The 13362-nt window shown below is 42.4% G+C and overlaps 1 protein-coding gene across 2 annotated transcripts; it reads left to right on the top strand.

Annotated features, from left to right (window-relative positions):
* Positions 1-6760: 6760 nt before the first annotated feature.
* On the top strand, positions 6761-12253 carry LOC147638781 (translocon at the outer membrane of chloroplasts 64-like). 2 transcript variants are annotated; one of them, XM_086784324.1, is made up of 13 exons: positions 6761-7195; positions 7734-7886; positions 7981-8105; positions 8992-9117; positions 9216-9404; positions 9497-9659; positions 9794-9962; positions 10214-10348; positions 10448-10651; positions 11084-11211; positions 11299-11350; positions 11451-11520; positions 11775-12253. In XM_086784324.1, exons 1-13 carry the CDS (start codon positions 6864-6866, stop codon positions 11858-11860), a joined length of 1932 nt encoding a protein of 643 aa, XP_086640450.1. In that variant the 5' UTR covers positions 6761-6863; the 3' UTR covers positions 11861-12253. The 2 variants fall into 2 exon arrangements, with proteins under 2 accessions (XP_086640450.1, XP_086640441.1); XM_086784315.1 differs by having other exon boundaries at positions 6762-7195; positions 9494-9659.
* Positions 12254-13362: the final 1109 nt, after the last annotated feature.

Below are 13362 nucleotides of genomic sequence, written 5' to 3' on the forward strand. Positions count from 1 at the left end.
TCGCACCCCGTAAGAAGGTTCGCACAGCGGTTCGTCCATTCCCAGCCCAATGCCAGTCGTGGATGGCCGCCTGGGGCTGGTCTTCGCCCCCACACACAGTGGACAGCAAAGTCGACTTCAGTGCTCTACACCAGATGGTCCTGGGGCTGGTCTTCGCACCCCGAAAGAAGGTTCGATCGGATGGCCAGACAGGGCTTTAGCGTCAACGCCTCGACCAAAGCACGGAGGACGTGGTCGCCTATGTCACATAGGCTGTAACGCCTGTGACCGACGGCGGTAGACCAGATGGCCAGACGGGGCTTTAGCGTCAACGCCTCAGCCGAAGCGCCGAGGACGTGACCTATGTCACGTAGGCTGTAACGCCTGTGATGACCGACAGCGGCAGACCGGATGGCCAGACGGGGCTTTAGCGTCAACGCCTCGGCCGGAACGCCGAGGACGTGGCCATTCGAGGTTCAGTGGGAGAGGACGCCCATGCGGAGTCATGGGCGGCCAGGCTAGTGTGGACGGCAAGCCACACACTATATAGCCTGGTGGGGGATGAGGGGAAATCCTCATTCTTCCTCTATGACGGCTGGGTGGTGAACCAGAGGGCGTCCCCTCCTGTGGTAACGCCCGTAGTAGTGGTGTTACGGTAATCTAACAAGCCACTGCCTAGATAGTGTAAAGTGTGTGAATGAACTTTGCCATGTTTAAAGAACCAAAGGGTCTCAAATACATCACATTTTACTAGAAGCATGCTAAAGGCACTGACCACCGCCATTGCCTAGACAGTTTGAAGTGTGTGAATGAACTTTACTGCATTTAAAGAACCGCAGGGTCTCAAATACATCACATTTTACTAGAAGCATGCTAAAGGCATTGACAACTAGAGAGGAGTGTAGCAATGCATATGGAAAGCACCTTTGCCATTACTGCTCAATGCCGGCAATGTGCATTGCTACATTTATTATGCGATGCTCTCCGACAAGACGATGAGCACATCAAAGGCACTTACTGATAGGACAAATGGTGTCCATGATGTTAGGAGTAGATTGCAAATGGTGGGGCAAGAAAGGTACAAATGTGTGTCGCAAAAGAAATCGTAATGGCAGTGCTAGTGCAAGAAGGTGGATCCTCACATTTCATTGAACAAGGATTCATCTAATTTGGTTGGGTAGTTATGTTTGTGTAAAAAAATTATTAAAATCTAGATAAGTAAAGTGTGAAATTTGAACAATTTGATTTTTAGGTTTTGGAGGTCAATCATGCAACCCGACACCACGGGCCTTCAACAAAGGAGAGATTTGGCTTGGATACACTTATGAAGCTAAAACGAGAGTGCACTTACAACTTTTTTCACGGAAGCAGGTTCCCAGGACAAGGTCCTCAAGTGAGAAGTGCTTTGTTTTCAAGATGTCCACCATTGGAGCCACTTCAGGGTTGGATTTGGTGAATCGAACATGACAAACCGGCTCTAGCGACCTACAACATGTGTGGATATAGTTTAACCACACCTAACGAACATCAGTTTGGGTGACCACCAAGGCTTATCATGTGTATGATCCAAGGTAGCATATTACGAATGTAGAGTATAAAAGTAGTCAGAGCTGGTCAGAGTGTGTTACATCATAAATGACTAGAGTTTTCACACAGCATGCAAGATCTTCTAACAATTTGCGACATGTGAAATGAAAGACAAGAATATGGAGGCCCAATGCCTATTATGGGAATGCATTAAAGGTGATGCAACCCATGGTTGTGAAAGGACAGATTTCTTTAGTTTCATGGCAAACAAGACTCAGGCTTACTGGAATGCAGTTCCACATGTGTTCAATGGTGGGAAAAATAATATCCTAACAAATAGGGAGAGGTCTTGTCTATTTCATTGGGAGGAGAGCATGGTTGCCCACATAACAAAGTATGTGTGCGCTACATCTCAAGGATAACACAAAGCAATGTGCGAGAAGTGGCACTTGACTCCTACCAATGAAGTTGCATCAGTAGAGGCTTAATTGATACGTCAATGGTGGTGTAATGGTCACGTGATGGATAGAAATATGCCAACAATGGACTCTTGGTTAAGCTGGTGGGAGGTGCACGTAGCACATTGGGGTGGTTCAGTCATGACAACAATAGAGAGAAGTAATGATGGTCCAAATACCCCAAGAACAAACCTAGCAGAGAAAGCAAGCATGGAAGTTGGCTTGCAGGGGAATGATACAGATGCGAGATTTCTCTTTACGATGCATGTTCTACCAATATGGCAAATACAATTTTGCAAAGCATTAAGGCAGTCTCTTACTCTCAAGGCAAGCACATAGGGAGAGGACCAAGCTTAGAGAAACTAAAAGAATGGTTGCCTACTACAAGCCCATCCTAAGTGGTTCAACTAGTTAATCAAGCAACTGAAGAAACACCCATGTATAAGGCGCATACCCCTCTCATCGGTGACAAAGAAAGTGTATGTCACAAGAGACCAGTCACTGTGGTCATTGATATTGATTGATGATGCCACGTATCAACTAGAGTATAACACACATGTACGAGACCACAAGCATGCGCTGGGAGGCCATGGAAGATCGTTTTTAAGGAGCATGATACAAGTAGTACTCCAGAAAGAACAACGGAAGTCACAAAGTTCAGTGTCATTGAGCGCAAGGTGAATGAAACAATGTGGGAAATCTGAAGGGCATGCATTGGTAGCAAGTTCACATGCTGCAGAATGCCTCGTGGTTGGGGATAGAGGTGTGGGCAACACAGTCGGATCTATGAAGGGTCTGCATGCACCATCTTTTGAAGGCTATCGCTAGCACCCTAATGGTCTCATTAGACAATGGATGTGGTTTTTCCCTAACCACGTGCTCCATTGCTATATTGTGGACACCAACATAGACCCCAAAGCCTAATCCAGTACCCAAGATATGGCCAGTTGCTATAGGAACTAACCTCATAGATGAGTAGATATATTCATTATGGGAAGGTGGATACCAAGTGGAGAGCAAGAATGCAGAAGGTGTTATGCCCACCCCACCTAGTAGTGGGGCTACAAGGTTCTTTACACAACTGCAACTTCCAAAGGGTCCACTACTAACATAGAGGCAGGTAGCTCAGACATGCAAAATGGCATAAGAGTCAAGTACCGCACATTGATATCAGAGGAAGCGGCTTAAAAAAATAAAGTCCGCTTTGAAAATAAAAGCTACGATGGTAGAAGAAGTACAGAGACTTACGCACAAGTATGAAGTTTTCAAGATCGAATCGCATAGGCTATGATGCACACGTGGGAAAATATGATGTGCATATAAAAGACGAACGGTGTTATACGTGTCCAAATTTTTGCAAATAGAGAATCCAAGAAGAAGCAGTATCTTGCATGCAAGCACTTGTACTTCATTTATTTGTGTGTGTGAGGCTTGAGCCAGAACAAGAATATGTTCATCCCCACCAACCTATCTTATCGGACTTGGAGCTTTACAATACCTTGTCTCGTGGGAGAACCTACCCTAATTTAGACAATTGAATGGATGGAATATCACTTGTCTTGTAGCATTTTGGGACTTTTGTAAAACCTCAGTGGAAGCAACCTCATTGTAGAGGGTTCGATTGTGCAATATCTTTCTCCCCCCTCCCTCCCTCTTCCCCCTCTCGATGGGTTGTGCATTTTCAAGAAGGTATGGTATTGTAGAACATGATCATCTATTGATGAATGGTATTCACGTTGCGAGCATTAAACGATTAGAAATCTTACGGAAATGAGAGGGGAACGGAGAGCTAGAGAGAGAAGAGAGAGGTAAGGTGTTCCACAAAGCACACAACCCCTTATCTGAAATTGCATGTATTGAAAGAAACAATACATACTCGTTCTTTCCCAAAAAACTACAAAAGATGCCTTTATTATTGTGGTGCATAAATTTTAGGAAAGATGCCTTTATTATTGACATTAAAAAGACAAAATGTGTTTTTATTTTGCGTTTGTTGCAAAAGTAGGTACACCTCTCCCACTACCATAAATATAGAGATAAACTCCATAGCACTTTGTTAATCACCATTGCCACCAAGCCTTGTTAACCACCCTAAACCCTCCTTTGTATTATTTGTGATGGCCTCGTCAAATATTAGCATTGAAGTTGTTGTTGTACGTATTGCGATGATGGAGGCCACCAATGTGGAGGTCAAGCAAAAGACCATAGATGGTGGTGCACAAGCATGAAAAGGTATCACATCCTTTCCACTTCCTGGTAATGATGATGCTATTTCTCAAGTGAAGACCAAAGTAGTGGGCTTAATTACAATATGGTGAGCCCATGGTTTTATTGATGAATCGTCTGAGCGTGTCTTGCTAGAGGAAGTGTGGAAGGGTACGAACGGCATTCGCTTACGTGTGCCTTCACCCCGGAGGACAAGCGAGGCCCATAGTAGTAAAGATGATGGTTTTCGAATTTCTGTATTTGGAAGTTGTGCGTGAATGAACTTGGTTTTATTTTCACTTTAAAGCAATAACCTCGATGTAGAGGATGTAATGTTGTCATGTTTTTCTCTTTTTCACTCCCTTTGGCTCTCTCTTACCCTCTCCCTCTCAAATAATTATGTCATAAATCTCTCTCCAACTCTCTTTGCCCCTCTCTCTCTTGATGGAGGGGGGAGAGAATCTTTTTGGAATCCACTCGCTAGAAAATGCTCACCACAAAAAAAATCTCCTCCTAAAATCTAGGCAAGTGGTCCTCAAATCTAAGCAGATAATGGGTGCTCTTCACTTCAAGGGAGGTAGTCCTCAAATCTAGGCAGGATTAGGGGATGGCTTATTTAAGATTAGGAGTCACAATTAGTGGCTAATGGAGATGTAGCCAAGTCTATATAAAGGCTCTCTATCTAATGAAATATCATATGAGATTTTTGCTAAATCACTTGTCTTGCCATTATTGTCATTAGGCCTAATCTCTTTCTTACATTCTTATCATGTCAAAATGTTAATGCTATTCCATTTGTACACACCCCTAATTCTCTCTACACATGAAATTCAACATGGTATCATAGCCAACCACCATCCCTTCTAGGATAACCCTAGTTAACAAAATCATTAACATCAATAATAATTTAGTAACTAGACCTATTTTCCTCTCTTTTCCCAATCTCCAAAATCACCAAGAATCAAAGTGTTTGAGCTCATCTACTTTAAGGATTTTGTGTTTAGAGCATTTACATCAACTTTAGAGTCTTCAATCAAAGTGATCAAGACAATCACTCAAAAAGCTCCTAGTAGGTAGTGGCAAATTTCCAGCCATGCAAAGGGGTGAAAACATCAGATTTTCCATTAAATCTTGTAGAGTTTTGAGTCATGGATTCATCATATAGCATGTGGAGGATGTACATGATTTCTTAAGCACAAACAACAAGTATATGAGCTTTAATCTTCAATTCATTCTTTGGTTTGCTAGCAAAAAATTACCTCTATTGATTGTGATTAGTGCTAATAACAGCCAACTTTTTGAGCCATTAAGGGTTCAACTCTACCATTGGTGGGTTGCTAAATCCTTGTGCACCATCAAATTTATTTGCGCGCCTATCTCTATGAGGCCGGTATTATGAGGTGGTCCACACTCATTTGGTGTGTATGAGAGCCTAGTTTATGTGTAACCTTTGAGTGATTAATATATACTTTGTGAATCTTGCTCTTGCACATGGTTGCGATATCATTTGATATTCTTCTCATGTAGCTTAATCTAAGTGTCTTCTATGCTTTCGTAACTACCTCTAATCTTGCTTAACTGACATACATTGAGTGTACTCCATTCTATGTGAGGATTGGTCCATGACCCATCACTTCCTACCACCACTGCTTAGTGAGCTTCATTTTTTATACGAAAAGGCTTGATCTTAAACTATTAAAAAATAATAGTTTAATAGAATCTATTTTAATGGGATGATGAATACTTTTAATAATACTAAACTAATAAACTAGTGTGTATGAGTAGAAATACTTAAAACCTAGATGAGTATAAATACTTAATCTATTTAATGAGTATAAATATTTAATCCACAAGATGGTTTTTTTTTTGGTGTAGGGCTATGAAATACTTCCAACTCACATGTATGTTAATATAACTTTCTTTTACAAGATGTAATGTTAGTATGTGACACCCTATGTCTTTTTCTTTTTCTTTTTTTCAAACCGACCTTAGGCCCAAGATCCTCTTGGCAGTTATTTACCGATTTTTCACCGCTCATAAGCGCTTAATTATCCGTAGGCCATGCTATTGCACCAAGGGGGGTTTTGAACCTAGGACCTCTTGGTCGTAGGCAATCACCTTCACCACTTGAGGAGCTATCACCCTCATTGGCGACACCAGATGTCTTGTTCATATGGTGATTGCATTATCAACTAGTATCTCCAAACTTTTTATGAGCTGCTCAAAGCCTCTCTGCTCGTCCTTGATTAGAGAAGTTTTCAAACATATTGATTTGTGATTGAAATATGTTCTTACAAATCAATAATTTTGGGTTGAGGGAGCCTTGGAGGTGGTGATTTTTGCATGCTAGGATAGCAACAGAGCTGCGTCGAAATCGTGTCCATGGGTGTAACACATGATTTTGCTAGCCGAAATCTCGACCTTATGGGTTTGTGCTTTTATGACTTTGCTAGTGTGAACTTTGAAGAAGGATATTTATAAGACCTTGGCAATGACCAATAGAAAAAATTTGCGAGGAAATATATATTTATGACATCACTACAGAATGCCCTACTAGCTAGATATAAATATAAGCGCACCTCATTTTATGAGGGTTTATGCTTTCTTCGGGAGCGAGGTCGCAGGCGCTATCGGAGAAGAGGGAGAAGGGGCAAGGACTATTTTGTTTCCGTGTTAAATGCGGTTTGAGCCTCCATGTTCAAGAGGGGCGCAACCACTCGAGGCGGCAGCAACAGCAGCAGCGTAGAAAGCAGCACCAGCAGCACCACAACCACCAGTCCTCCTAGCAGCGGCAGCAGCTCGGAGAGGACGTGGTACTCCGCCATCATGGCGTCGCCCAGCAGCCTGTGGGTGCTGCTGGGGCTGGGCATTGCGGGAATCATCCTGCTCACGCGCTCCCGCCGGAAGCAAATAAGTAAGGATTTTGGGGCTTTCATCAGATACTTGGAGCTGCTCCCGCCCTCGCAGCCCGCCTCTCCCATCGCCCCCCACCCCCTCACCGGCCTCACCTTCGCCGTCAAAGACATGTAAGTCTACCAATTTACAGGAAGGCATTCATGTAGGTTGTATGGTCCTACTAGGGTTTTATGGTTTCCGCCAGGGTTCAAAGCATCCCTAGGGTTCAGATATGACTAGGGTCTATGATATCACATCTTCGCATATGTTACAACCAATGGTTCTACCACGGTTTTGTGGTCTCTGCTTGGTTTTCAGGGCTTTCCTAGGTATTTTCAGGGGTAATAAACTGTGTTATCATCAGCTTTTACTACAGATGGAACAATGCAAGTGTATAAATGATTCTACTAGGTTCAATGGTTTCTGCTGCATCCCCAGGGTTTAGGTGTCTGTGGTTAGGGTTCAGTTTATGGCATCATTAGGGTTAGAATGCGGTTTGAGTTTAGAACATTGCAAGGGTACCAAATTACCATGAGGGTTATGGGTGCCACCTTTCTTCACACAAAGTTTGTTAGCATAATGCCTAAGGCTCTGAAGTCATCCCTGGTTGAGGGTTTGTATAGGCATGGTCCTTGCTTTGATGACCCTGCACCACTTCTTTCAAAGCAGATTTGATGTGGAAGGCTTCATAACCGGATTCGGCTGCCCTGATTGGGAGAGAACACATGAGCCTGCTCCTCGCACTGCGCCTGCTGTAGCAACCCTTGTTCAAGCAGGAGCTACCTGCATTGGTAAAACACACATGGATGAGATGGCTTACAGGTAAATTGTGGTTTTCCTTCTGAGTTGACATTTTCAGTTGGCATTTAGAACCTTAGTGACAGAAAATGTTTTTCTGTTTGCCCCCCTTTGGCAGCATCAATGGGCAAAATAAGCATTATGGAACTCCTGTTAATCCAGCTGCAACCTCCTGTGTGCCTGGAGGGTCATCCAGTGGCTCCGCAGTTGCTGTTGCTGCAGAGCTAGTCGATTTTGCTCTTGGTATGTGATCTTAGGGTCTGACTTAACATTTTGTCATAGAGGGGTGGCATTTTGCTAGTTGTATCATGTCACAGTGGTGATATGCTACACTGTGTTGTCCTGAATTGCCTTTTTTAAAGTTTCTCACTGGGCATATTTAAATTTTTGCAATGCAGTTATTTTTCTTTTTAACAGTGCCAAGTCTATTGTTTTGTTCTATTTTTTGAGGCTGAAGTTGTGATATCTCCATGCTTAATCAATAGTCTTTGATGGGAAGTATCCCTCCAAAGAAACATAAAAAACCTGCCTTAAAAGTAGCCATATAGGCCTTGTGTGCTTCTAGTCTAGGTATGTATTTGTGTGAGTAACAGCCTAGCTAGGGCAGGCACACACGTATATTGAGGAAAGCCATAGAAAAAGTCCACACCTGAACAGTGATTTAAGTTAGTGAAGTTTTGTGTATAAAAATAGCGAGTGATCTTGAATTCTGTGTTCATCTCTAGTTTCGGTATGGTAATTGTGCCAATCCATTCAGCAAATGAGATCTACATTTTTTGTCTCTCTAGTGTTGCTAGTGTTGCTATTGTAAGTATGGACATAGCTTGAAAGCCTATGCACAGCTTTGTAGAAAGCATGAGCTAGAACATTCAAGGGTCAAGATTTTGTTTGAAAGAAAACAAATTTTTATGATGAGGAAGGTAAAGGGAAGATGTATGAGGGGGGAGACTGATGATCCCTTAATGGGAAGAGAGAGTAAGGAGCTGAAGCTTAAAGTATTTTTCTTTGCAAGGGTAAGCTCGTGTATGCTCTATGAGCGGTGTTTTTCTTGTATTCTGTTGATCTCAATCTGCCCTGAATGCTGTTCACAACATGAAAGGATCTTAATGCAGCGTTATTGTATGACCAGGCACAGACACTGGTGGTGGTGTGAGAATACCAGCAGCTTACTGTGGCATCCTAGGGTTCCGACCATCTCATGGAGCGGTGTCATGTATTGGGGTGGTGCCCATGTCGCAAAGCCTCGATACAGTTGGTGTGTGTCCCTTATTTGTGAAAATTCTATTTTTTTTATTAGCAAATGCATTCATTCCCAAACTCACTATCCTTATTGTCCCCTTTTCTGTCTTGCAGGTTGGTTTGCTAGGGATCCGATTGTTTTGCGAAAAGTTGGCCAAATTCTGCTTCGGCAGCCTCATTTTGAGGTTAAGCAACCAAGGCGTGTTCTTATTGCTGATGATTGTTTCAACCTTCTCTCTGTCTCTGAGCATAGGAATAGGTACCTGTCGGTGGTTACCAATGCCATCGAAAAGGAATTCGGAAGTATGTGGTGTCATCCTATGTTTTGGTCTTGCATCCAATTTCATTTGTAGGATGTATCTTACTTTGCAAGAATGCTGGTTTCACTGAAGCAGAGCAAGCAGTAGCACGAGTAAAGCTTGGAGAGTACTTTGCATCCAAGATTCCCAGTCTCAAGATGTCCCTTGTTTGCTTTCGGGTGGATGGGGAGAGTGGCAAAGCCGAACGTGGAGTATCTGCTTTGAAATCTCTGAGGGATGCATTTCAGCTGCTTCAAGGGTGTGTGCTTTCATCTTCCATGAACTGTGTCGCAAATCAATGTCATCGTGTCACCAATTGGTTTAGCAGTTTTAAGAAAAGTTATTGTTGTCTTTGACAATATATGTGTCCTTTTTTGATAAAAAATGGTCTAGACATGAATTCAAGATGAACCATGAGGAGTGGATCCACAGTATCAAGCTTGCCTCGGGTCCCGGAATCTCTGAACACTTGAAGGCTGCTTTAGAAACGGATTCAGAGCTTGTATCAGAGTCCATGAAGTTAAGAAACGAGGCTCGTGTTGCTATGAATGAGCTTTTAATGGTATGATTTCAGTTCTGTTTATGCAGGTTTTTGGTTTGATGAATTTTGGGTTGACTTGAATGCTTGTACAAAAGGTTTCTTGAAGGTTTTGATTTGACAAAATTTGGGTTGACTTATGTTATTGCATTTGTTACAGCTAGAGAATATGTAAGGCATCTGGGTTCTTTGCCATGGTCATGCTTTCTTAAAATATTTAAAGCCAATGGAAGTTGCTGACATGCTGCCAAAATATTCTTTTTGAGGATGTGCAGAATGATGGAATATTAGTAATACCAACTGCATCAGGCCCACCTCTGAAGCTGCGGACAAAGGAGTCTGTACAAGCAGATTTCCAGGACCGTTCTTTCACTCTTCTAAGTGTGGCTAGCATGTCGGGTTGTTGCCAGGTAGGTTATTAACACTGAAGATTGTGAAAGCTAAGCAGAGCCTGCTGTCGTGTAGAATGCTTTGAATAAAGTCTTTTCCCTTATTTCTATCAACTCTAGGTGAGCATACCCATGGGAAAGTATGATGGCTGTCCAACTGCTGTCTCTTTAATTGCCAAGCATGGGGCAGATCGATTTTTGCTTGATGCTACGAACATGCTCTTCCCAGTTCTTCAAAAGGAAGCAGAGGCTTACATACGTAGCAACCATGAAGATGCTAAAGTAGCTCCGAGGCCGGACGCTGCAGAGGCGGCTAAAGAGAAGGTAAAGGCATTTGAATGTTTAAACATTGTCACAAGTAATAGAGGTTTTGGTCATGTTGTGGGTTCTGTGGTGTTATCTTCTTCTTGCAGAAACTCTCCGGAGCTCTGACAGAAACTCAGTACACAGACCTTTGTATGAATGTATGATGTGTGTGTGCATGGGGGGTGTGTGCGTGGGAGCATATATTGATACCAAGTTCTACACCCACTATTGGGCACTGATGACGTTAGTGGGGATGTAAATAGTATCTAGTCCATACTATGCATGATGGAGTTGATGGTTTATTGTCTTGTGGATGACTATCATGAGGTTATAAATTGCACATTCTTATAAGGTGAATTTGGGCATGTTCTTGGATTCATCTAGATATATATATATTGTCTTCTTCTTGCAGCTTTAGCAGAATCTTAAGTTTCACAAATTATTATGCAGGGAAATGCGGCGTTTAAAAAGAAAGATTTTAGAGCTGCTATTAGGAACTATTCCGAAGCCATACGATGTGACGAAGAAAATGCAACCTATTACAGCAATCGAGCTGCAGCATACCTCGCTATGTACAAGTATGTTGTGATGGTTTCAGCTCTTGGATATCTCCTCTTATCTTAGTATGGAAATGTTACATTACAAATTTTTGCTTAATTGTGCAGTTTTCACCAAGCAGAGGCCGATTGCTGCACCGCCATTGATCTTGATAAGAAGGTCTGTATTTAATGTTTAAATGTACCTGCATGTTTCTGAATATCTTTTGATTTTGGGATGAACCTCACCTATCCTGTGTGGGTATGTTTGGGAATTATAGAACGTGAAAGCTTTCCTGAGAAGGGCTACAGCTCGAGAGTTTCTTGGCTACTATAAGGAGGCTGATGAAGGTAATTCTATCATTTTTTCTAACCCATGTAATTATAGGCGCGTTTAGTTCGTCACTTCAGCCGGTTAGTGTGCCACAAAAGCAACGAGTAAAGCTTTATGGTCTCGTGTAGACACGGCAATGACATGCATTCTTCTGTGTTGAGTTCCATGTGCGCGCATGTGTGCGTGTGCACATGCATGTACTTCCTTGGTATATATGTGGCGAGTCCCATAGGAGTTGTTGAGTGTGGAGTCTATTATCTTGTGGATGCAGATTTCAGACAAGCCCTTGTTCTGGAGCCGACAAACAAGACAGCTGCGGATGGTGTCAAAAGGTTAAAGAAACTGCTTTTCGAGTAGCTTGTTATGTTTGAGCAGGTTCTGAGCTCTAGTGGAATCGGATGGTTAGAAGAGGTTTGTGTGAAGAGAGTAGAGTCTACTAGAGCAGTTTTACTGGCAATTTCTCTAAATATTGCTTTCAACTGGCTTTGTATAATCTGGCATTTGACTTGGCGATGGACTCTCTGCTTATTTACTTGTATTTAGTGGGGGATTGAGGTGATCCTTTTGACCCATTCATTGAACATTGCGAAGGCTGGATTTTGTGAGAATCACATGCTGAGCTTTAGCACGAGGGCTTTTCAATTGGGTAGAGTACCTGTCATCATTGTGTATTGCACTCTATGAGCAAGTATTTGTCTCAACTGTCAATGTTTTTGCAGTCCATGAAGTCAGACAGTACTGATTCAAACTCTCTCCCGTAAGGATTGCCGTCTAGCATTGTTCTTGATCAATCCATAACTTGATTGAGTTTCTTCCTTTGCCTTTGAAGGGACCCAGTTGCGCCTTGTGAAGGGATTCCTCCATTGGTCATAATGGCTCCTTGACTAGCTCTTGATATCTGGAGTTAAACTTGGTTGGTTAATATTTTGAGGGGGGTTCCTCCATTGGTCATAATGGCTCCTTGACTGGCTCATGATATCTGGAGTTAAACTTGGTTAATATTATATTTTTCCTTGGTCTCTAATGACAAGCTTAAGTACACATGTCTTACTAATCATACTAAAAATTATAAAAAATAACAGCACTTCTTTCCCGTGACTACACAGGCTGTAGAGTCACGGCCCGTGACACTACTAGATCCTAAAACTTCCTCTCTAAAAAATGTGTACGTGTTGAGAGTGGCAGCACGTAATAGACTTGATGTAAACAGTTCCATTATATTAGTGAAGATTAAGACTATGTCCAAAAGCATACATCTTATTCAAATAGATAAAATATGTTTTCTTCGTTAGTTTATACAATATATTTTCCAAAAACTAGGAATCCCTACTTACATATTTACACATAGTATTCATTAATATAAGGTATTGTTAGTATGATGTCTATTCACACCTATATCATAAGACCCCCCCCCCCCCCTCTTCTTTTTGTAGGGCCCATGCTTTGTTGTTAATTCTAAAAACCCCCCCACCTCCCCCCAAAAAAACCCCTCTTTTTGTAGGGGCCATGTTTCATTATTAAATTGGATGCACCAACCTTCCCCCTTCCATCAAGGACGGGGGTTGACATAGGGGAAAGTAGGGCCGTCCAATCGACCAGTGGATGCAGCAAATTGTGAGCCTTGTCACATCATTCACAGTGTTGAAGCGATTGCATCATATTTTGATGTCGCATCATTCACCTTGTTGAAACAGTTGCATCATATTTTGAGCCCTGTTGCCATCGTTCACATTTGAGCCCTGACCTCCACCATCACGTTTTCCCTTTGTCGATTATACCTTGTTGATGTGGCCACTCTCCCTGACTTTGACAGTCAAGAAAGGCCAGCAAGAGGCCTTTCCTGGTTGAAAACAAGCTCG

This window comes from Cibotium barometz, chromosome 4, assembly GCF_041138505.1.
Source record: "Cibotium barometz isolate CiBa-2024 chromosome 4, ASM4113850v1, whole genome shotgun sequence".
Taxonomy (NCBI): domain Eukaryota; kingdom Viridiplantae; phylum Streptophyta; class Polypodiopsida; order Cyatheales; family Cibotiaceae; genus Cibotium; species Cibotium barometz.

What these genes read in the sequence shown, in the direction of transcription:
- LOC147638781 (XM_086784315.1), top strand. Translation starts at nt 6,864, where the DNA reads ATGTTCAAGAGGGGCGCAACCACTCGAGGCGGCAGCAACAGCAGCAGC. An exon ending in GCAAAGCCTCGATACAGTTG is followed by an intron (nt 9,118 to 9,215) that starts GTGTGTGTCCCT and finishes TCTGTCTTGCAG; the next exon opens with GTTGGTTTGCTAGGGATCCG. An exon ending in GCATTTCAGCTGCTTCAAGG is followed by an intron (nt 9,660 to 9,793) that starts GTGTGTGCTTTC and finishes AAAATGGTCTAG; the next exon opens with ACATGAATTCAAGATGAACC.